Here is a 22,618-nt window from a genome sequence, read left to right on the forward strand (position 1 = left end):
AGGAGTGGGGAGCGTAGCCTGCCTTCACTTTGGCCTCACTTGGCAACTGAACAGAATTGACAGGTCTGAGCAAGTCAGCCAAGGTCTGAGTCATTGTTTAGGTTTTCCATGGAAACGAAAGCTCATGGGAATCGACATAAAGTGTTTGCCAGACTCTATGGGTTTGTCATTCTCTTTGAGGGCCACTAATATCACTTCTAAGATGATTCGCTGAGATTCAGCCAATTTCCTTTCCAAACACTTGCTCTGAGTGCTTACCAACATTGCTTTGCAGAGAGAGGGAAATTTGGGGTGAATCTCAGGCAGTCATTCGCTGCACATTTAGACAGTGTGAACATGGAGATTTTGGGTGCATGCAACCAGACATCACCTGCCTTCCCTGCAGGAAGCTTGTGAACACTGAAAAAAAAATGTTTATAGAGCATTTTTTTGCTCTCGCTACGGTGATACTCTAGAAAGGCAAAGCTTTGATAGGGCTCTCTTGTGTCTATCAACTCTTGTTGGTAAACAGAGGTTGCCCCTGCCTTGCTCAAAGTTCCCAGCTTGGAAACGAATTATTAGAAGTTTCAGGTTCCATTTTTTTTTTTACCCGCCCAGGGAAGACTGTGACTGCCGTTGTTAAAGAAAAAGCCTTTTGCAATAGATTTAAAAACAAAACAAAACAAAACAAAACAAAACAAAACAGTGATTTGTACAGTTTAATTGTGAATGACTAAGATGTGGACCAACTGAATTTCCTTGGAAATATTCCATATGTTCAAAATAAAAGAGGGAAGTAGTCAGCATTTCCCCCTCTCAAAGTTAAATGTTTGAAACATGGGATCAGGACATTTTGCCATATTCCAAGCAAGTCTGGTTTCATCTATTGCCACTTGAGACTTCTGAACTTTAAGTCTGTAGGATTTAAAGCTTTAGTCTGCTTTTATTTTTTTAACGCAGCAATAGAAGCTGACCAATTTTCCCTAATTAAAGTAATATCTAATCCCCCATAAGTTTCCTGGCACATAGCAAATATTCAGTAAGTACTGTTTTCTAAAATTGCATTTGCACAGCCAGGCCCTTCTCTCAAGATGAGGATATAGTGACCCAAAAGCATCTGAGCATTATTTAGCAGGAGAAAATCTAGGCCAGTTGACTGAGAGCTTTTCTTTAAATTGCACATGATCTCACATTCCCAAAATACCCACGCACAGGGAAGCTATATAAGGCCATGTGGCAATCTGTTCTCAGTCATATGTGCCTAATGATTAGTACTATAGATTACTGGATTTTGAATAGGCCTTCAATGCCTTTTCGCAACCCCTGTCTTCATGGAGCAGGAAGCAGAGCCTATAAGGGGGAAGTGACTCACCTAAGGTCATGTGGTTTGTCTCTTGCCTTGTTTAGGGCCAGCCCCCTCTGACATCTGGTCTCCATCTTTATTCTTTATGCATCTTTATTCCACACTCTTGCCTGGAGTGCTGGGTTCTAAGTGTCGCTCGCCTTTAAATATTGTCCTCAGGGAGGTTTCATTGGAGTGCCAAAAATGAATCAGAGTGGTAGCAAACATATCTGCAAAAACATAGTGGTTTTTATGTTGAGTGTATCATTTGCATATTGGCATTTTCATTAGACTTGCTGAACTTACTGCGCTTTTTTAAGAAAGTTGTTTTCATTTATTGGACAAGTATTTCTTTGTTATAAGTTCATTTACTTTGAGAGAGAGCACAAGCAGGGACAGAGGGAGAGGGGAGAGAGAGAATCCCAAGGAGGCTCTGCTGTCAGCACAGAGCCCGAAGGGAGGCTCGAACTCATGAACTGTGAGATCATGACCTGAGTCGAAACCAAGAGTCAGACGTTTAACCAACGGAGCCACCCAGGCGGCCCCGGCAAGGATTTCTTGCGGGTCTGTGCCAGGTACTGGAGGTACTACGTAGACAAGATCCCTGTTGCAAATGCCGTCGATGTCACACCCATACCTGCTCAGTTTCCACTGTGTGCGCTTGCCCACAGAGTCCTGTTGCAGGCGCCCATGACTCTGTCTCGGTGCTTTATCCTAGCCAGAAGCCCTCGGCCAGTGGCAAGTGACAGCGGAGAGGGAACGACCCTGCTTCCTCACCTTCTGGGCGGGATGACTCCAAGGTGCATTCACTACTGCCTCCCGAGACCCCCCAGGGATTTGAACTCTAGTTGTACACAGTGTGTCCCATTGGACAAGGGCATCCACTGCCAGCTTCTTTACCTGCCTGCTCCTGAGTCCTTGGGTCAGAGTCTGCTTCGGAGGAAGCCTTGTCTAAGCCAGTGACTTCTGGGAGCTCAAGTTCTAGGAAAGGATACAGACAATAAACAATAGATCAAGGAAGTAGGGCCATTTATTGGTGTGTGCCGAGAAGGATGAGATGGTAGTGGAGAGACATTGGCTAAAGCGGCGAGGTTGGGGCCCTGCCGAGGATGTGCTGGCTGACCCGAAGCCTGGAGCAGGGATTAGAGAGCCCAGAAGAAGATTCTAGGAGGAGGCAAGAAGATGTGCAAAGTGAGCAGGGGCAGGAAGGAGGCCAGGATAGTGGCTTTGCAGGAGACGGCTGAGGCTACATCACAAAGGACTCCACAACGAGGAACAGTTTATGCTAAACGCAACAAGAAGCCGCTAGAGCAGGTTAAGTAGGGGAAGGGTGTGCAGTCATCTGATTCCTGCTTGAAAATGATTACTCTGGGGGCACCTGGTGGCTCAGTCGGTTAATCGTCCGACTTCAGCTCAGGTCGTGATCTCACAGGTCGTGAGTTCGAGCCCCCACATTGGGCCCTGGGCTGATGGTGTGGAGCCTGCTTGGGATTCTTTCTCTCTTCCTCTCTCTCTGCCCCTTCCATGTGCTCTCTCCCTCTCTTTCTCTCTCTCTCCCTCAAAAATAAATTAATAAAAAAGAAAATGATTTCTCTGGCAGCTCCATGGAGAAGAGATTGGGGGGAGGGTGCCGAGGGTGGAGCAGGACACCAGTTGGAGGTTCAGCTGAGAGATGGTGGATGGTTCTCAGCACCCGGCTTCAACTGTTGGCAGGGAGCGTAATTAAATAGAGCTGAAAGGCAGACTACTGTGCATTCACATCTTTGTCTCTAACACCGTTTAAATGTATTTTAGTGTTTCTCCGCATTTTGTGGTGAAGAACCCTTTGAAAATCTAGTGACATCTGTGGAGTTTTTGCTCCGGAAAGATGCAAGTGCGCAGGGATACACAATTTTGAATTTGCGTGATTTGTATGATTGGGAAGTCATGGAGTCAGTTAATTACACCTCAGATATCTATCTCTGTATCTATCTCTGTATCTATCTATGTATCTAGATAGATATAGACAGATAGATATAGATATAGATATAGATATAGATATAGATATAGATATAGATATAGATATAAATATTATTTGTCTACATGTATTAGTTGGCAAAGGCTCCCTACCATAGTAAATGAGTCCCCAAGTGGGTAATTGTTCAAACACAAGAGTTTATTTCTTGCGTATGGATGACAGAGGATAAATGACTTCATTGGCTTTCAGGGAGAATAATTTGGTTTCTACACAGCCTATACTTATAAAATAATACTGGGAGAATTAGCATCATGTCTTCATGTCATAACTTTCAAGTTTGCTGTGAAGGTTGTTTCCACTCTGGACACATAGAGGGGGAAAGAGCATGGAGCGACACATAGGAGATGTCTTGACAGGCTGGCCTGGAAGTGGTACCGTCACTCTGGTCACCTTCCGTTGGCTGCAATTTAATGGTATGACCACAGCCAACCTCAAGGAGGGCTAGAAAGGGTAGTCTAGCTGTGGGCCCAGAAAGAAGAGGGAAATATAGTTTTCAGAGGGCACACAGCACTTTCAGCCATAATACACATTCATGTGGTTTCTTTGGTATTTGTCACACTGGAGGTGTTCAATGTTACTTTTCCTAAAGAACAGCATAATGAGTCACTTCAGAGATTTGAGGGAAGGTAAGGGATGAAGCCAATGAGGGTTGGTCAGAAGGACCCTTTCCATGATTTCCAGAACCAGTTAACTAAAAGCAAAGCCTCTTCCTCGCCTGTGCAGATGGTACTTATATAAAGGTTGTGTCCTTAACTGAAAGATTAAGATTAAATTAAAGTAGAAACTTGGCCTCAGACTACACTTTTCTGCGCCCTGAAGAGCTGGAATTCATCTGAAATAAACTCTTACTCACTCTGGTTATGTGTCAGTTGGAAAGGGAGATGGCTGTATTGTCAACAAAGTGATTCTTTGCGTTCATTTCCCCTCCACTCTGATGATCAGTCCTCCTGGTCTTTGAGGTAATAGGCAATCAGCCACTCGGTCAAGCACTTACTGAGTTTCTACTCTGAGCTCAACGCTGTCTTGTCCTCACTTTCCCTATAAGAGAAAGGCAGCCCGGAGGCTCCTCTATCCGGTGCCCTTTAGGGAGTGGGTGTGGCCATAGGAAGCTGGAGGTAAAGTACATCCTGTCAGTGAATCATATTTTCCCATTTGCTCCCATTACAATGTTCTTGGGGGTGGAGGATGGTGAGTCTTGCTTTAAAATATAAAGAGATTACCTTCGAGAACTCAACAAATTTTAATTCCTCCCGAATTAAAAGGGAGGAGAGCTGATTTTTCTCCTAACAGACTGAAACAATTCTTCTGAAACTTAGAGAAAAAAAAAATCCAAAAACTGTGTTCTTTGGAGATCAGAATGCTTCTCACAATTGCATTTAGAGTTTGTGTGATTCAGCACCCACGGGGAAGATTAGGTTTCTTCCACCTTGCCTGTTTCTCATTTCTTCCCCTGATTCTCTCGCCTGTATCATAAATATTCCTTTTCAGCCCCCTAAATTTTAGCTGTTTTCCTTTGAGAGACATTTGAAAAGCGATCTTTATTACCATTTATTTTGGATCTCCTCTTAGAGTTATTAATGTGTTAATGCATTCTTTTTCCTATATTCTCCTTCTCTGGTCAGGGAAGATTAAACTTTCTTCAATATGAGAAGGATTTAATTGGTTGATTTCATAATTTAGAGTCTTTGTTAGTCAGATTGCAGAAAGACAAGTTCCTTTGAACTCACTGCAACTACATTTGCTTTTGAAGGAGTCCTTTATTTTGCAGCAAATAAAGTGTCCTTATTAAACAGAAAATAAAAGAATGTCTGGCAGGACTCTACTCCCAATGGGTGAAACATCACAGGAAATTGAGAAATTGTTTCTTTTTGCCTTGTGAGAGAATTTTCCTGGTGAGATTTCGTATTAAGGTCTTAAGACTACTGCTTAAATCCATCAAGAAAGACCCATTGAACAAGGGACAGCTTTTGAGGAGGAAGAGAGGACCGATGTGACCTTGCTATCTCAGGTTTCGAATTGTCCAAGAAATCTGGGGAATGGCCAAGAAGATTGTCCTCTCTTACGAAATAATTGTGTCGCTGTGTTAGAGCTTAGACCTACCTACTTTAGCAACTTCAGATTAAGTTTGTCAAAAGGTAGCTGCAGTTGGCGGAAGCCCTTTCATTGGTACCTGCAGATGAGGGTGTCTCATTTGGCCAAATAAGAAATGTGTCCTAAGTACGGCATCTAGCGTGCATTCCCAGTTAGACTGTGGGCTCTGGAACTTGGGCCTTAGACCTGTGCCTGGGCTCTAGACCTGTGGTCCAGACACTGGATACTTCCCTCTTATCTTCTCCACAGAGACCTCTGACCTAGGATTTGTGCCCCACGCTCATGCTCTAAGGTTAGCCACTCAGCTGAGCTCTGAGTTCCCCACAGACACTCCGGGAAGCAGCACCATATGTCCTATTATCCAAAACCAAAACCTTCCTTCTTCACTCCCCATAGTCCCCCCAATGTGGCAAGTCCTACTCACTCCCCTAAACAGGCCTGACAGCCATCTCCTGTCCCCATGCCCCTCCACTGTGCCCGATTCAGGCCACAGCTCTCTCATGCCTTGATGTCTCTAGAAGCCTCCTTAACGGGTCTCCTGCCCTCATCTTTCCCTCTCACAATCCTGTTTCCATCCTGCAGCCAAAGTGATTTTTCAAAAATTCAGCTTGATCATATTACTGCTTGGCCCAAGGGTGTTTTGTTTTATTTTGTTTTGTTTAGAGCCTACCAGCAATTTTCATTGTAAAACCCAAACTCTTGGCCTGACCCTTGCTTCTGTTTCTCAGTTTCCTACCCTTTCCTGGTGCATCACCCCCCGACACATACAGAGCCCCCCACCCTAGCTGTGAGTGGATAGTGACAGTGCCTCTCTCTGCTTTTCCCCATTCTTGACTAATTCCTTTTTTGTTGTTGTTTTGTTTTGTTTTGTTGTATTTTATTTTATTTTAATTTTAATGTTTATTTATTTTTGAGAGAGACAGGGGGAGGGGGGAGAGGCAGATTGTGAGTGGGGAAGGGACAGAGAGAGGGAGACACAGAATCTGAAGCAGGCTTCAGGCTCTGAGCTGTCAGCACAGAGTCCGACGCGGGGCTCAAACCCAGGAACCATGAGATCACAACCTAAGCCGAAGTTGGACACTTAACCAATGTAACCACCCAGGCACCCCGACTAATTCTTATTTTAAAAAACATGTGTATTTATTTATTTTGAGAGAGAAAAGAGAGCAAGAGAGACCACACTGAGCAAGGGAGGGGCAGAGAGAGAGAACCCTGATGCAGGGCTTGATCTCATGAACTGGGAGATCATGACCTGAGCCAAAATCAAGAGGCAGATGCTTAACCAACCAACCCACCCAGCAGCCCCCCCAACCCCCACCCCACACCATTCTTGTCATATTCCGATCTGTTACCCAGAAGCCAGAGAACTCTCCCTTGACCATCTCCCTTAGACTGGGATATATGTTCCTCCTGTGAGTCCCCATGCATCCTGGATATACTTCTCCAATAGCTAATCCTCAACTGTCAGCTCCCTAAGGGCAGACCCAAATGAGGGAAACTCATTTATCTTTGAATCCTCTATTGTACCTGTGTTGATCAAGAAAAAAAAAAAAGGAAGATCTAAAATAAAACAAAAGCATTTGGGGGGGGGTCTTAGAATTGCAATGTGGGGAGCACCGATTCAGGTAGAAACCCCAACTGTGTCCCATTGAGGAGTGAAAGCCAGTGGTCTTTATTAGCAAATTGCAGAAGTATTAGGAAACATGCACAAGCTGGTTTTCCAAAAATCATGTTTGGAAAATGTAATTACATTTTACGTCATTGGTTGAGTATACTATGTCAATTACTAGGAAAACACCTTTTGCAGAGCGTCCAGTTTTTATCCAGAATGTGGATTCAGCAGCTCTGGGTTCAGTCACATGCCTTTGCTTGGTTCAGCGGTTCAAGGTAGCTCCTGTTTCAAAAAAACAAGATGAAGTTTTAGTCTCCAAGCGGAGTGTCTCATGTTCAGATGTCTGACCCAGGCTCACTCTTGTTGAACAAATGAGCAAGAACGAATGGCTACATACAGTGCTTTCCTATATATAAAATTGAATCTCGATTGTAATGTTGTCCACTTTGGCTAATTATGGCTAAGCATTTTGGAAGATTGGAAAGACAACTATGAAAGAATGAAAAAAAAAACAGATTTGGCATCAGAAGGGTGAGTCTGCTCAGTTACTACTTGGTGTGACCTTTGCTAGGTTTATCAGCCTCTGAGTCTTAATTCCTTATCAATGAACAGAGGGTCATATGTTATAGGGTCTGGCGGAGGACTAAGGGAGAAACACCTGGTAGTAGGGGACACACCTGGTGAATTACAATATCTGAATAAATCAGAGGGGCTCTGACCCTCTTCATATCTGTCTCATGTGGCAAAGGCGAGAGTTAGGTGGAGACACGCCATCTCTGTTCAGTTAGGTGGAGACATATCAATGGCAGGATGGAGGTAGAAAATGGTTCACCCTTTGATTTCCCATTGGGTGAACTGTGAAAATACACTCCTGCCTTCTCACACACTATTAAGAAAAGTAGACCAGGTATGGTGGAAAAGCAGCTGAATTCGCGTGTTGGGCACCTTAACATTACTCATCCCTTTGGACTCACTAATTCCATTTCAGGATTTATCTGGAAGGAATGATTTTTGAAAATGGGGACGGATGCACCTGAGATGTGGACAGGTGTTCCTTACAGTCGTATTTATTATTACAATTGACGATAATCTGTAATGTGTAAATCAGTGAGGGGCTGCTATGACATTGTCCTTCTGCGGGTTCTCCGTAAGATGGAAACGATTTCGAAAAAAAAATGCTCAAGTGAAAGAGGCAGTCTTAAAAATTTTGATCTACTGTTTAATTAAAACTATGTAAATCAAACAAATGGAGGAAACCAAAAATTGACCAGTAGGAAATACCCTCTGTTTTCAAAGGGTTTAGTGGTAACTAAGAAAGCCACAGACACAGCGCTGCCTCGCTAGACTGAGGACCCAGTGAATGAGGCTCACTGTCTTCTGTGCAAAGGGATCTTTATTTGGCATTGGATAGAGGCCAGACCTTCATCCTGTCTTCTAAAACCTGGAAGAAAGCATTCAGAGGAATATCAATCAGAAGTAAAAAATCGCCTTCGAGGTTGGGGAGCCCACGTTGTAGGCTACCAAGGGAGGAAGGTTAACTAGAAAAAAGAGTAATCATGATGACAACTGTGTAAGGCATTTTTTATCGTGCCAAGAGTTTTCATATACATTGTTTCACTTAAATTGGCTCTTCTACGCAGCTTTACATCTTCACTGCCTACAAAAACCACTGTAGACCTGAAGATCTGAGAAGCACAGTTACTTATTTGGGCCCCATATCCTTTATCCGCCTCTTATCCAGGGATCCCCCCACTGTGTAGAGTTCACTTTGAACCCCGCGGAAATTACACAGAGGGGCACAGTCAGGCCCAGGAAACAAATAGGCATTTCACTGTGGCTTTATTCCCTGGAGGACCTCCAAACATTTGTCAGATCTTTACTTACATGCGCTTCATGGAGCTTTGTGTGACAACAGGCACAGAGCTGCTGTGAACTCCCCACTGTCACACAGCAAGTCAGTGGCAGAATCTGTGTAGAATTAAGATCCCCCCCCTTTTTTTTCTCCTTGAATCCCCCTCCAGCCCAAGTATCAGTTCTCCCACGGGACTACGTGTTCCTTTTGTCACTGCCTGCCTCAGCTCCACAAAAGATCTGTTTTGTCTTGTTATTTTCCCACATTGCTGCAGTCGAGAACCATGGTGCATTTGTCAAACGCGTTGTGTATTTTCATCCCTAGAGCTTAGTTAGATGATTCGATACTTAGGAAGAAGAGAGTGAGAAATCAAGAAAACCGCTCAGAGCCATTAACTCTCGATTTGGGCCATTTTTCTCAAAGACAGGCTACTGTCTCTTACCTGGTTCAAATGCCCATGTTCTCAGGATGAGACATAAATCTTTACACCAAAATTCAAGCATCTGTTTCCAGGTGTTTGAGAGGAAGCTTTGTTCTTCACAGGAGCTTTTTGAGGAAGTCTGTTATTTCACTAAGGACAGTGCTGAATACCCCTGGTTTACGCTTCTCTTTCGAAGTTTATTTTATGTTTTGTTGTGGTTTTCAGATTTCTCATGGTTTGGATTTGGGAAAGTAAAATCAAGACAAGGTGTTGGTAAGTAGTTACTCCTTCTTTGGATAAGTAACGAGTTTATGTTGCTTGATTCGGATGAAATTGCTTGGCCCTTCTTCCCACTTGTTGGCCCCATGATTAATTTTCTGTGTTCCTTGTTTCTGATTTGCTGAAGAGAGAGGGCTAGAATTTTTCCAGAAAAGGCATGGCTTTCACTCACTGAGTTCAGCAAATGGTTTTATATTTTTGAAGTCGACTTGTTTTCATCCCAGGAAGAATGCCAACTGTTGTACCAGGTCGAGGTAGTTGCTGGGCTTTTAAGAAGGTTCAGGAAAGAAAATGCAACAGCACCAAAACTCCATGTACAGGAAAGTTGGCTAAAAGTCACGTCTGGACAAGCTGGGATCTTAACTTCCTCCATTGGCCAAGATGTAGTACACTTCTGAATTGGTAAATCAGCTGTTCGTTTATGACCATTTCTCTTTCAAAACAAGACTCTAACGTCCAGACGCTCTGATTTGTACTTGATTGCATTCTATTCCTTGCATTCAGACTGTGTGCTGACAATTGAAAAGCAGAGTTTGTAGCTTACCAAATGAGTGCACATAATGTATCTCATCACTGGGATTGAAATCAGGTGTGATCTCCCGGGACCTCCAATTTGTTCAGTACTTTCTATGGGTACAGCGACTATGAACAGGAATTCACTAGAAAGCACAAAAAGACAGACTGTCTTACATCTTGCTCGTGTGTTTCCAAGATCTGGCCATCTTGGGCGTCTGTGTATTAGTATATATTCTGGTAGCAAGGCTGGCTATAGGTAAAACTGCAAATTAGGGGAAATGTACCAGTGTCATGGAGCGTTCTGGTTCTGAGTCATCCGTTCCATGCAAGGAACTCTGTTTCCTTTCTTTTTATGAGCCTGATATTAGTAACCCTGACCCTTAGGTAGCCCCATGAATTCCAAGGTCAAAGCTCGTAATCAGCAAAGCTAAGATAGGGACGTGGCAAAATTGGAAAATTAAACTCAGACATCTCAGGATTTGTTGGTGACTCCCCGAGGGGCACATTTCAGATTCAGCTAATCTCAGTCACTTTGCCAGGATACCAGAGACTGCCCTGCTGGGCGATCTTAAAGGTGCTCTGTGTTTAGGCTTTGTGTTCTGTGTATGTGTTGGCGGGGAGGAGGCAGAGGGTGATAAGGTTTCATACCATAGCGCTGTGAGATGGGGGTCTTTTCTCCACTAAACAGAAGATCACTGTAACCATGTAAGCATTTTCCAGGCCAGTTTGCCCTGCTGAGAGGTGCTTGTTCTTAGAAAACTTCAAAAACAGGGCTTCACCCTTTTAGGCCACAGCAGAGAGAATTTTCCTTCAGAATTGTTCTTTGAGCCACAGTCCGTCAGAGATGCTGCAGCTTTAAAATGTACGTTTTATTATTATTCGGGTCTGGTGAGGCCAAGAGGCCAGAGGAGGACAGCCATTGAAAAGATAGTCTGTTACTCGCCGTTCCTGAGAGGAGAGGGCAGCCACACCATGGTGGGGGGACCCCAAGAGGAACACTGGGGTCGGTCAGAGGGCAGAACATGGGGGCAAGAGCCTTTATGGTGGTTACCATAGGAAGGAACTAGTGAGGCAGGGTAAGCAGGTTTAGGATCAGCTGGTCTGAGTGACCTTAGCAGACTCTGGGGTAGACAGGCTGTCCCCAGTTGGCTGGTGCTTGGCTCTGGGGTGACAGGGCAGGCGGATAGTGGCCTGGAGTATGACAGCCTGATAAGGTGGTGCAGGCTATGGACTGGTTGGACTGGAGATGGAAAGAATGCTCTCAGAAAAGTTCTTTACCATCGCTAGGGACTGGCTATCCTGGGAGGGGCAGTTCCTTCAGGATCAGTGAGGCCCCAGTGATGAAGCATCAGAATACAGACAGTAAAAGATATGGTTAATACAGCTGCCCAAGAACAATGGCCTCTCCCCTCGCCTCGAAGACATTGTTGGTCTTGAGAGAAGGAAACTCCTTTCCCAGGTGACTTTCAGCCATTCTTATCATAGGAACACAAGTCTAAGGCTTGGAAATATCTGTGAGTCAGACATGCAATATGCCTTACCAAGCAGCTCCGTTGACAGAAAAATCTCTCTTTGCACCTGAGACATAGTAAAATAAAAATGGGCTAAAAAATGTTTCCAGGCATAGCCCATATTTCTCAGCTCAGTAATTAGAACTATCCTCCCCCCCCCAACAACCTGGCAGGTTGCACATATCCCACAATTTGAAACTTCTTATTAATATTATAAGACTTTTTTTCAAACCCTCATGTGAATTCCTTATAACACGCTGTGATGTGCCCCTGACTCTTCTTCTGTCTGTCTTTTTGTGGTGTCTCCTCAAGCTCGTGCACAGACACACAATGACACATCCCGTGATAGGCACAGACAGCCTGCTGTCAAATTATATAGACATTCATTGTCCCTGCTGAGAGCTTTTTCCCCTTCCCAACTTTGCTGTGCTCCGTTAGATCAAAATGTTCATAGAAAAATGGGCTGGATCGCTGCAACCTTGCCAGCCATATCAATCTTCCAGGATTTAGAACATCGATGATGAAGGAAACAGCACTTGAATTAATATTTCACTTGATAAATTGTTGAGGTTTATGTGTTGCTGAGATTTGTCAACAGCGGCCTTCTGGCAAAGCAGAAGGGCTTTTGAAAAATGACCTCTGATGCTTTATACCACTTTTATGCTTAACATTCCCCCCTCCAAACAGAGAGCCCATTCCCTGGGGCTCTGTTACTGCAGAGTCGGGGGTTCTACTCAGAGAAACCAAGGCAAAGAAAGGGTCTCCTCTGATGGAGGAAGAAAAGCAAAGAGCAAGTATTTTGCTGTAATTCTTTAAGTCAGGGTTCCACTATGTACATGGCAGATGATCCAGAGCCCGAATTCCTGGAGGAGTCTCAGCATTGTCTTCTAGGTATCAGCTTCCTCCAAGATGATTGAATGCTACAGGAATGTTGATGGCCTGGCCTGGCCCAGGGGAGAGTCACAGAAGAAAGCAACTGGGATCAGTGTGTTTTAATCATTGCAGGGTCTCCAGAAGCAAATATCGCTGGCCTTCTGACAACATGTGGAAGGTCTGAACATGACAGCTCCTGCATTTCTGGGGGTAAATGTTGAGAAATGTACGACCTTGACTGCACCCACCTCGGGGAGTTCAGGCAGTAGCATGCTTTTGGTTCCTGCACCAGGAACACGGCAAGGGGGCCAGTGGTGGGGAGGTTTTACTGGCAAGGTGCAGAGAACGCTTAGCATAACACATTTATGTTTTTCCATCTCTGGGTTTAAGCTCTGGGTGATCTAGGCCTGTCAGGAAGCCAATCATAAAACGGGGATGGTTAAGGATATTGGAAAGAACTTGTCTTTATAGCTTTTCTTGGCAGAGTTTCTGCCCTTTAGTAATACCGGTGTGCTAGACTCAAGATGAGCACAACCAGTGAGCTTGCTTTTGCTTTGAGTAATCTGAAGATTCTAAATTGGCTGTGTGAGGACTTGTTTGCAGAATTAAGCCAGAGTGTATCATTAAAGGCAACTTAAATGCACATCCCCTTGAGAGGATGCTTTAAAAAATTACCTATAATAGCAGTTGGCTGCCTCCTGCATAGTTTGTTTAAGATTCAGCTAGCTGCGGAATGTCCAATTGTTATCACTACAAACTGTGATAATCCCCGTCTGAGGGGGAAAATGAATCTTGGAGGTCGGGGGACGGATTACCATTATCTTTCATAGGGGATTCGAAAATGTGTGACACAGTTACTTTCGTCTTTAGAATTGCCGTGCTTCTCACTGAAATAGTTGATTAATTGAGAGGGAAAAGACAGAGAAGGGTGGAGGTGTGGAAGCATGTGTCCCGGGTGGTTGGATGACCGCACAATCCTGTGCTCGCTCAGCAAGTAGCAATTCAGGCTTTTCTTCCCCTGGTACGCAGTTGCTTGACTGATGCTTTTTCATCTTTCCTCCTTACCGTTCCTTCCTGTGTTTCTCTTGGCTTATGCCAGTAGCTGTGGCCAGTGGTCCGCTTCAGTGGGACCCTCCAGCCACGCAGTGCCCTGCAGAAACATGTGTAATATATGTCTGGGAGTGGGTGTTGACTTCTCACGTACAGAATCGTGAACCAGCAAGAACTTAATTGTCCTGAAGACAATTGTCTTAATTATCTATAGACCTTTAACTCTGTGCATCTAGTTTTGTTTGCAGACACATGGGCTTAGTGGTCAGTAGATAAATTTTTTAAACAAGACACAGTAGACCATATTTATGGGCATATACGTTCTTAGACTTGGGACCAGAAAGTTTAAGTCTTGTGTGAAATATGTCATGGCTGTGGCTTTAGTATAAAGACATCCATAGAGTAATCTACACATAATATTAGGGTTAAAGGCAAAGTGGGCAACTTGGCCATGGGATTGATCCATTATTGTTATGAAAGTATTTTGTAGGCAAAATGCTAACAAGGTGTGTGCAGAAAGAGAAACATAGTAATAGGACCATCCAATGTAACTTTAGTCCACCGGTTGGAAGTTTATTAATAATACCTAGTAGTAATTCATACTCATGAAGCCCATTTAAGTTTATAATACACTTTGCTATCACTAGTCTCATAAAATAACAAGCAGATATTCTTTTGCACATTTCACAAATGTAAGTGGATGTAGAGGTACAAAAAAGGCAAGTGACTTGTCCAAAGAGTGGAGGACGGCACTCAGATCTTTAAACTGCTAATGCATCTTTTGGGATATGGTGACACAGGGATCCTGCATTCATGCTGGGAGTTTTAATGAGAGAGTGTTTGTCCTAAAGATGTTCAGAGAACAGAGAGCAAAACTGCATATTAACTTACCGGAGAAGGAAGTCAAGACAGTGGAAACTTTGCCCATCGGTGGTGGGAACAGAAAATGGTGCAGCCACTTTGGAAAACAGTTGGGCATTTCCTCAAAATGTTAAACATAGAGATAGCATATGCCCTGGCAATTCTACCCAGGAGAAATGAAAACGTATGTCTACACAAAAACTTGTACGCAGATGTTCATAGCAGCATTATTTATTTGTGATGTGGAAATACCCCAAATGTCAACCTGTGGAAATGCCCCAAATGTCCATCAAAGGGATGAACGGATCAACAGAATGAAGCATATCCATACAATGGAATATTATTTGGCAATAGAAAGGACTAAAGTAATGACACATGCTACAACATGAGTGAAGCTTAAAAGCGTGCTAAATGAAAGCCGTCTGTTTCAAAAGATCTCATATTAAATGATTGCATTTATATGAAATGTCCAGAATAAGTCCACGGAGACAGAAAATAAATGCAAATTCATGGATGCCTGGGGCTGGGAGTGGGGGACGTGGGGAATGACTGAAAACGTTCTCAAATTACGTTGAAGTGATGGCTGCACAACTCTCTGAATAGACTGAAAACCACTTAATTGTATGCTTTCCATGGGTGAACTTCATGTATGTGTGAATTATAGCTCAACAAGAGCATTCAAAGCATTACAGGAGAATATGTTGTTGTTTTTTTTCCAACTCCAGGCCCAGCTTCAGTTATCAGCAATGATGATGACTCTGCCAGCCCACTCCACCACATCTCCAATGGGAGTAACACCCCATCATCTTCAGAGGGCGGCCCCGATGCCGTCATTATTGGAATGACCAAGATTCCTGTCATTGAAAATCCCCAGTACTTTGGCATCACCAACAGTCAGCTCAAGCCAGACACATGTAAGTACAGCTGTTTATACTTACTTTTATACTTATTGGCCTGTTTGCTGCATAGCTATATCAATCAGCGTGTTTATCAGAGCGCCTGACAAGGATGACTGAGGGGAGGGGGCAGTGAAATGGCTGAGGATTGGTGGGGCTTTGGGCCGATGGAATAGATCCTTTAGTTTGCTGCTTATGGAATTCTCAGGGCGTGTGTCCTGCAGGGCCTGGGACTGTGGGCAGATATCGACTTCTCTTGGGATCCATTTCCCAAAACCATTTGTCACCATGAAGTTGGAATCAAGGCATGCTTGTCTTGAAAAAGATAGAGACAGAAACCAGAGGTATCAGTAGACTGCACATACATCAGTTACAAAAGACAGGCAATTGGTGGCTTTTAAACTGGATTTATTGAAAGTCATTAAAATATACACCATTGGTAGTCAGGAAGGTGCTGTGTTGCACACAGGTGGTATTGACTCGGGTAGTTCTGTATTATTGGTTCAGTTCTTGTTCCCAGCATGATATTTGTGGTCATGCCACAATAGGAAAGACACATCACAACAGATCATGTGCATATTAAGTACACTGACCTGTTCTTCACAGGACCAAATGAACCCATTAGCCTCTGTTGAGAAGCTTGGGGTTTTCCTCAGAGACTCTTATCCTATCTTCAAAGCCACTGCTCAAATATAAAAAATGGAGCATGGCTTTATGGAAAACAAAAAATAAAACCACAGTGAACAAACAGGCTTATGCCATTGGAACTGCAGGCCTTTCTTCATACGTGAATAAGGAGCCAGAACATCAGGTGGCCTAGGCCTTAGGGGTTCACCTGACACCGATGGACACCTTCTGTCTATTTGGCATGTTCTTACTCTGTCTTAAATACTGTTCTCCTGCCTTGCCTCAGAGGTAAGGTGTAACAAGTGCAAAGTTAGATTTTGGAGACTGACTTTCCTAAGAACTCTCACGGGATAAAGGAACTTAGCAATAAGCATCTTTTCGCATATAAGGAAATACCTATAATTTCCTCCTATTCATTCAAATTTACCCCCAAGGTATGGTGAATATTGCATTTTAATGTAATCATTAGAAAAAAAAAAAAAACAGTATTATGAGCTTGTAAAGTATGAAACTAGACCCACCATAGATTTCAGTTGAATATGCAATATGACAAGATAAATAGAATAGCATATATGAGGAATATTGAGTTCCTTGACATAAAAATTGTTTGAAATCAAGGTATTATTAATCCTAATATTGTCATTATGGTGTGAACAAGATGCATGGAGGCACTGCTTAAAACGTATATTCTTTGTTGAGATAAGTGTCCTCCAAAGGTCCATGAAATACTCTGCATGCATAACAGTCAAATGTTGTATAAGGCAAATCAGGGTACTACGATGGGAGAATTCTGTCATCATTTTGATGGTGCTCCCCAGAAACAGAGTCTTTTGACACCCCTGTCACCACCAGTACCAGGTTATATGATATACTTCAATTAACCTGAGGCTGTATTATAATTGAGGTTGACAAAAATCAACCTGTCCTCAAAAGTTTGTTCTTCTTTGTCAATGGGGAAAGATAAAGCTGAATAATCAAGTAGATAGCCTCAGTGCAATACATGCAATAAGAGAAGATGAACCAATGAGCAAGAAAGCAAATAAACAAATGAGAACCAAAAAGAATATAGACTAGGTGGCTGTTGAGTCTATAGTTCTATCTGGATGTGCTTTCTACCTTTTGAAGTCTCACAGAAAGTTTCTAAAGGTGGTTTCCTTAATTTAGAGTCCATGGAGAGTTTTTCAAAGTTTTTTAAGTATACATTTTGGTTATTTTGGAGGAGTCTTGGATTTGTGGCTCAGCCACTCTATGTCACCCCCACTTAGAAGGCATGGGAAGCAAGTTTAGGAGACTCGTATCCTCCCCTCAGTTTCTGTCCTCCAGAACATTGATTCTTCATTTAGTAGTTCCTTCCTTATAAAGTCTTGCTGGGCCCTTCACCCAGTGGTCCTTACCCTGCTCAGGGTTCTCAGTCACTCACAACATCTTACATCAGAAGAATTTTTTTTTCTTCCAGGCATCAACTTATATGCTCTTTCATGATTTTTAAAAAAATTTTTTTTTTAACATTTATTCATCTTTGAGAGACAGAGAGAGACAAAGCATGAGCGGGGAAGGGGCAGAGAGAGGGAGACACAGAATCCGAAGCAGGCTCCAGGCTCCGAGCTGTCAGCACAGAGCCCAACGCGGGGCTCGAACCCACAAACTGTGAGATCATGACCTGAGCTGAAGTCGGACGCTCAACTGACTGAGCCACCCAGGCGCCCCACTCTTTCATGATTTTAAGAATACTTACCATCATACATCTTCCATGAGTCTTTTTCAAAGAAATGGGAATGAAGAAGCAGTTTACTTCTTTCCTTCTCTTCATTCTTTCCTAAATGTCATTCTTTACCCCATAGTTTTTTCCTTTATCTTCAATGTATGTTGCTTCTTGTTAGGTCCTGAGTCTGACCACTCTTCAGTATGTGTTTATATAGTCTTGTTTAGGTTAGATTGTAAGCTCCAAAAGAGCAGGAACTGTGTCTATTGAACTATTCTTTCATAGCAAAGGACATGATGTACCTTTGATATTGGCCGGATGTTGACCAGATGTGGCTATGTATTACTGAAATAGTAATTACCAACAGACTTATAACAAGTAAAGATGAGCCCATAGCCTTTTTCATTGGCACTACCCCTACTAAAATTGCCTATATAATAGTTTATTTGTTAGACAAATTTTTAACAATATATTAGCCAATTTAGTCAAATTTAAATAACAATTTAGCTGAAATAAGCTTTTGACCAAAAAACAAAACAAAACAAAACAAAACAAAACAAAACCTTTCTTTGAACCTTCTAACCATAGTCATCCAGGAATTAAAGTATTCGAAAATGCATAGACCAGAGACATACAGAGAGATTCGTTGCTATAGGCCCATCAAATTTTGGGAGCTTAGCTTTCAGTGAAGTGATTCCCATTAAATATACCCAATGAATTAACCTCCAAAGAACCTCAAAAGAAGGGGTCTTCCAAGGAGTTGGATATGTTACATTTGAAAAACAAAGTTAAGAAGATCGCAGAAAAAGTTTAGGAATTTCACCATATAGTTAAAGCAAACTACCTTATGTATAAGACACCACTAACTTGACCTCATTTGGATCTTGGGCCACAAACCAGCATATTTACTTCTTTTTCCTAAGTATACGTGCTATTCAAAGATGTTGGCTTTAGAATAGATGTGTGATCTTACAAGGAGTAGTTCCGGTCTCATTCCACTGAATTGTAAGAATCTAATACAGAAGGTGAAGTTCAATTCATTAAATATTTATTGACTACCCACAACACTCTTACAACGCCAAAGAACCTGAGATTTGGTGAGGGTGGTAGCGTGTCCTTTGCCCTCAAGGAGTCTCATTGGGAACCGAGTGGTTACAGACACTGTCATATAATCACAGAACACCTTGATAGGATAGCTAAGAGCAAGGGTCCTGACCCCCAATTACTTATAGGATCAGGCAGGTCAAAGGAGAAAAAGGCTGGGTCAGAAAGATGATGTGGCGTAGTGAAGGCCATACTAGAACGTGGGCCTTCTATTACCAGATCCTCTCATTTTTCCAGCAAGAACAGCATTTATTATTTTTATGTGAATTCCCTAAGGTTTAAAACACTGGGTGGGATCAATAAATTATTTCCATATGAGTCATATTTGGTCCATAGTCCACCATCTGTTTGCGGCCCCTGAGTTAGACCTTAAAGGTCAATTAATACAAACCTTATTTTACAAAAGATGCTCAGAAGTGGCTTGTCCAAAATGACACAGCCTCCATGCTTGCATAGCTTTGCTTTAAAAACAAAACAATGAAAACACAAGCAAAAAATCAGGATCAAACCAGATTTCCTTAAATGATGTGTAAAATCATTTAAGTGAAGGATGATGATAAATTATTTCCCCCAAAGCACTTTTTCACTCTCAGAAGCTATGTGAGTGGACTCATTAAAAAAAAAAAAAAAAAAAAAAAAAAAAAAGTCCAGAGATGGTTTGCAGGATTTTAGAGCAATCTGAACAGGACTGAACTGCTCCTGAGCACTTTCCAATAGCAAGTCTGTCTACTTTATTTCAGGGCCCAGAGGTTCCCCCAAGACCGCCTGATAATAATTTGGTATTTGGAGGCTCCTATGTCACTGCAGGAATAATGGAGGCTAAATCCATGGCTGATGGAGGAGAAGAGTTCTATGGTTATCTGCAAATTCTGGCCAGACAACATCTTGACGTCACTCCTTAGCTTCCATTACCTAGCCAAGCAAGAAGTTGCCTTCCAAAGAGAAAGCAGTGTGCTCTAATGACTAAGCCCTCAAAGTACTATGCCACTTTAACTATAGACCCATCTCCTCGATCAATCAGGACGGCAAGATGGAGCTGAGGAGCTCAGCAACATCCAAGTCCGGAGTTGGTCTTTAATTCAACTAGTCTGTGTAGACGTGTCCGAAAACCACGTCGTCTGACAGCACGGGGTGGTTTCCCAGTAGGATTTGCCAACTCGGCTCAAGGGCAGCGGTGCGCTATCCTCTCCTTGACTGCTGAGAAAAGTTTTGACAGGGTACAATGGAAACACACCTTCTGGGCTGAAAAAAAAAATAAAAGAAAGAGAGAAACACTAACCAGCAACTCCCTCCTCCCCCGGCCCCGAAATCATCAATCTTGGGTTCTTTCGAAGGGTGGGAATGCATTATAGCTTCCCCGGCAAGAAAACTGAATGCTATAGACTTACTGTCATCCCTAAATGTGTGTCTTTCCTAGAGCAGCCTTGTAAATTAGCTAGGGTCCTAGGCCTGAGGCCAGAATTAAATTAGAATTGTCTCTAAATATGAACTGTATGTGTTTGTCCATGTAGCGCATGCCCCCTGTGAGTACCTAGGGCTATAACTCCCTAGGGCAGATGCATATACAGAATTCTGACTCTTTCCCTTTGATTCTGCTTCCAGTGAAAAGTGGATATTTATTGATTTCCTGCAGAGTGTGCCATGCTTCCCCAGGTATTATAGTTCATGCCTACGTGTGTATGTGTGTGTGTGTTCTCGTTGGTTTCATGCTTATTAGGCGATTATGTAGATAAGCACAGATTCATAGACCAGCTAGGAGTAGGGAAATGAGACACAATAAGGAGACGGAGCCTTTTAACTGCGGTTGAAAAGATCACACAGGGCACTCCTCCTGCTCCCCTTAACTGCCATACCCAAACCGTCATTGTGTTAACAATAAGGGGAGGAAGGGAGGTGATATTTTTCACAGAACTGCAGGGGTTTTGAACGTATTTGCAGCGTCACTTTGAGTACACACGAGCCCAAATCCTGAATTTGTCTTGAATCCAGGGCTGAACGAGCGCTTTAGATCAAAGGATGAGAGTCCTAAGGGTGACCCGGGGTTATCAAACCTCAGAACGCCCGGTGGGTGTGGTTCATTTTGATGGTCGGGGACAGGATTTACAACCAGGTGGAAACAATTGCTTTAGCGCTTTTCTGTATCTTTTGCCTATTCATTTTTGTCTTTCAAAAGTATATTTTCTTCTAAGCATTTAATCGGCCAAGTAATAGCTGCATTGGGAACTGTTTATATCCCTTTCGAAGGCTGTGACCTGCACTTTAAAAATAAGCTAAGCCCATTCCACCCAGCGTGAGTGTTCGGACGGAGGGGAGAATGCAGTTATTTTAGGATCCTTAGAAACTGCTTCGTTTACAGCACACTGGCTTGACAACTCATCCCTTGGGGGTCTTCGTGGCTCGAATCTGAGGTCCCAGACTAATTCTGTCTCCCTCTTGGTGCCGTAGCTCCCCATCGCTAGCTATAACAGCTTGATATCATATTCTCTTTTCAACTCCAGAGGAGATGGCAAGAAGCTATCAAATAATGCTTTAAAAAGCAACTTGAGTTCCCTAGAAGAAAGGAAATGAATACATGCTGCATAATTACATTTAAAATGTAAGCCATGTTACAAATTCCGCAGAGATGAAGCTCGGTTAGCAAACCAGTTTCAAGCACGTTTACATCTAAGTCAGATAAGAGATGCCATTTTATTAGCATTTGACCGCTGGGTGATACCATTTGTTCTCAAAAAAGAAATGATACTCAGAGGACACCGGGACCTCCTAGAGAAACCACGCCAATCCCACATTTAATGGCCGAAAGGGGAAAATGACTATGGATTTAGGGGGAGAGACACTCCTAGTGATGTTCTCAGACTTGTTTTTACTTCCACACCTTTGGCCAGCCAAGATGGAACTATGCATGCCCCCACGTCAGACATTTCAGTCTGATGTCACCTAATCATCAGTGATGTCCTGGAAGCACGCCGGTGGACGCAGAATCCTAATGCATTTCTTCTGAGCACTTCCCCAGGCCCAGTCTGACTGGAGCATGGGTGCCAGCAGGATGAATCTAGTCCGGTGGCACCTCCATTTTGGTTTCTGGTTGGTCACGCTTGTACGTGCCGGCAGATTGTGGACCAGGGCCAGCTCAGCAAACACAAATGCAGAGGAGTCTGTTATGCTGCTAAGAAGCTCCTGCTACCCAGATGCTGGGAACAGTTGAGTGCTCCCTGTGGTCAAGCAGAGATGGCACGATGGGAGTTTTTCTGGGACGTGGCACTCAGTCCTGTATGGCCGCCATTATAGCAGAGTTCAGGTTCTTCTCCTTGTGAAGTGCACATTTCCTCCGTTTTTGTTAATTCTGCCAGCCCGGGAGGGTAACCCACCGTGGCAGAGCTTCTTCTCAGATTACCCATCATGCCAGCTCTCCATGTTCTCTTTATGTTCACTCATGTTGTGGTTGTTTGACTGAATATCCTTTTCCTTGGGAGTCCTCATTTCCCTTGAAAAGCAGGTAAGATGAATTTGCTCTATACCATGGACAGAACTGAAGAAAGAACTACGTTTATTTTAAGTTTATTTATTTATTTTGAGAGAGAGGGAGAGAGAGGATCCCAGGCATGCTCCACACTGTCAGCATGGAGCCCAAGGTGGGGTTTGAACTCACAACCCATGAGATCATGACCTGAGCTGACACCAAGAGTCAGACGCTTATCCGACTGAGCCACACAGGCTCAGGCTACTTCTTCATTCATCCTGATAGCCGAGCACAAAGGCAGTCTTGCTGCTAAGACTCAGCCCCTAAGTGGGAGCCCCGAAGGGTTCCTGGATCCATGCTGCCCTCTGTCTGAGCCTCCTCCCTTTTGCTGAGAGAAGTCCGTGTCTTTCTGAATGCTTGGCCTC

The 22,618-nt window shown here is 43.3% G+C and overlaps 1 protein-coding gene across 2 annotated transcripts in view; it reads left to right on the top strand.

Moving 5' to 3' along the window:
* Positions 1-22,618, top strand: part of NTRK2 (neurotrophic receptor tyrosine kinase 2) — a 331,708-nt gene that overhangs the window by 169,187 nt on the left and 139,903 nt on the right. The window contains exons 12-13 of one of the 2 annotated variants that reach the window (XM_042912833.1): positions 15,130-15,318; positions 19,474-20,114. In XM_042912833.1, the coding sequence (XP_042768767.1) occupies positions 15,130-15,318; positions 19,474-19,502 (218 nt within the window). In that variant the 3' untranslated portion in view covers positions 19,503-20,114. Of the gene's footprint in view, positions 1-15,129; positions 15,319-19,473; positions 20,115-22,618 lie in introns of those variants that run through there. The other variant, XM_042912832.1, reaches the window with a different exon arrangement.

The sequence above is a fragment of the Panthera leo genome, chromosome D4, assembly GCF_018350215.1.
Source record: "Panthera leo isolate Ple1 chromosome D4, P.leo_Ple1_pat1.1, whole genome shotgun sequence".
Taxonomy (NCBI): Eukaryota; Metazoa; Chordata; class Mammalia; order Carnivora; family Felidae; genus Panthera; species Panthera leo.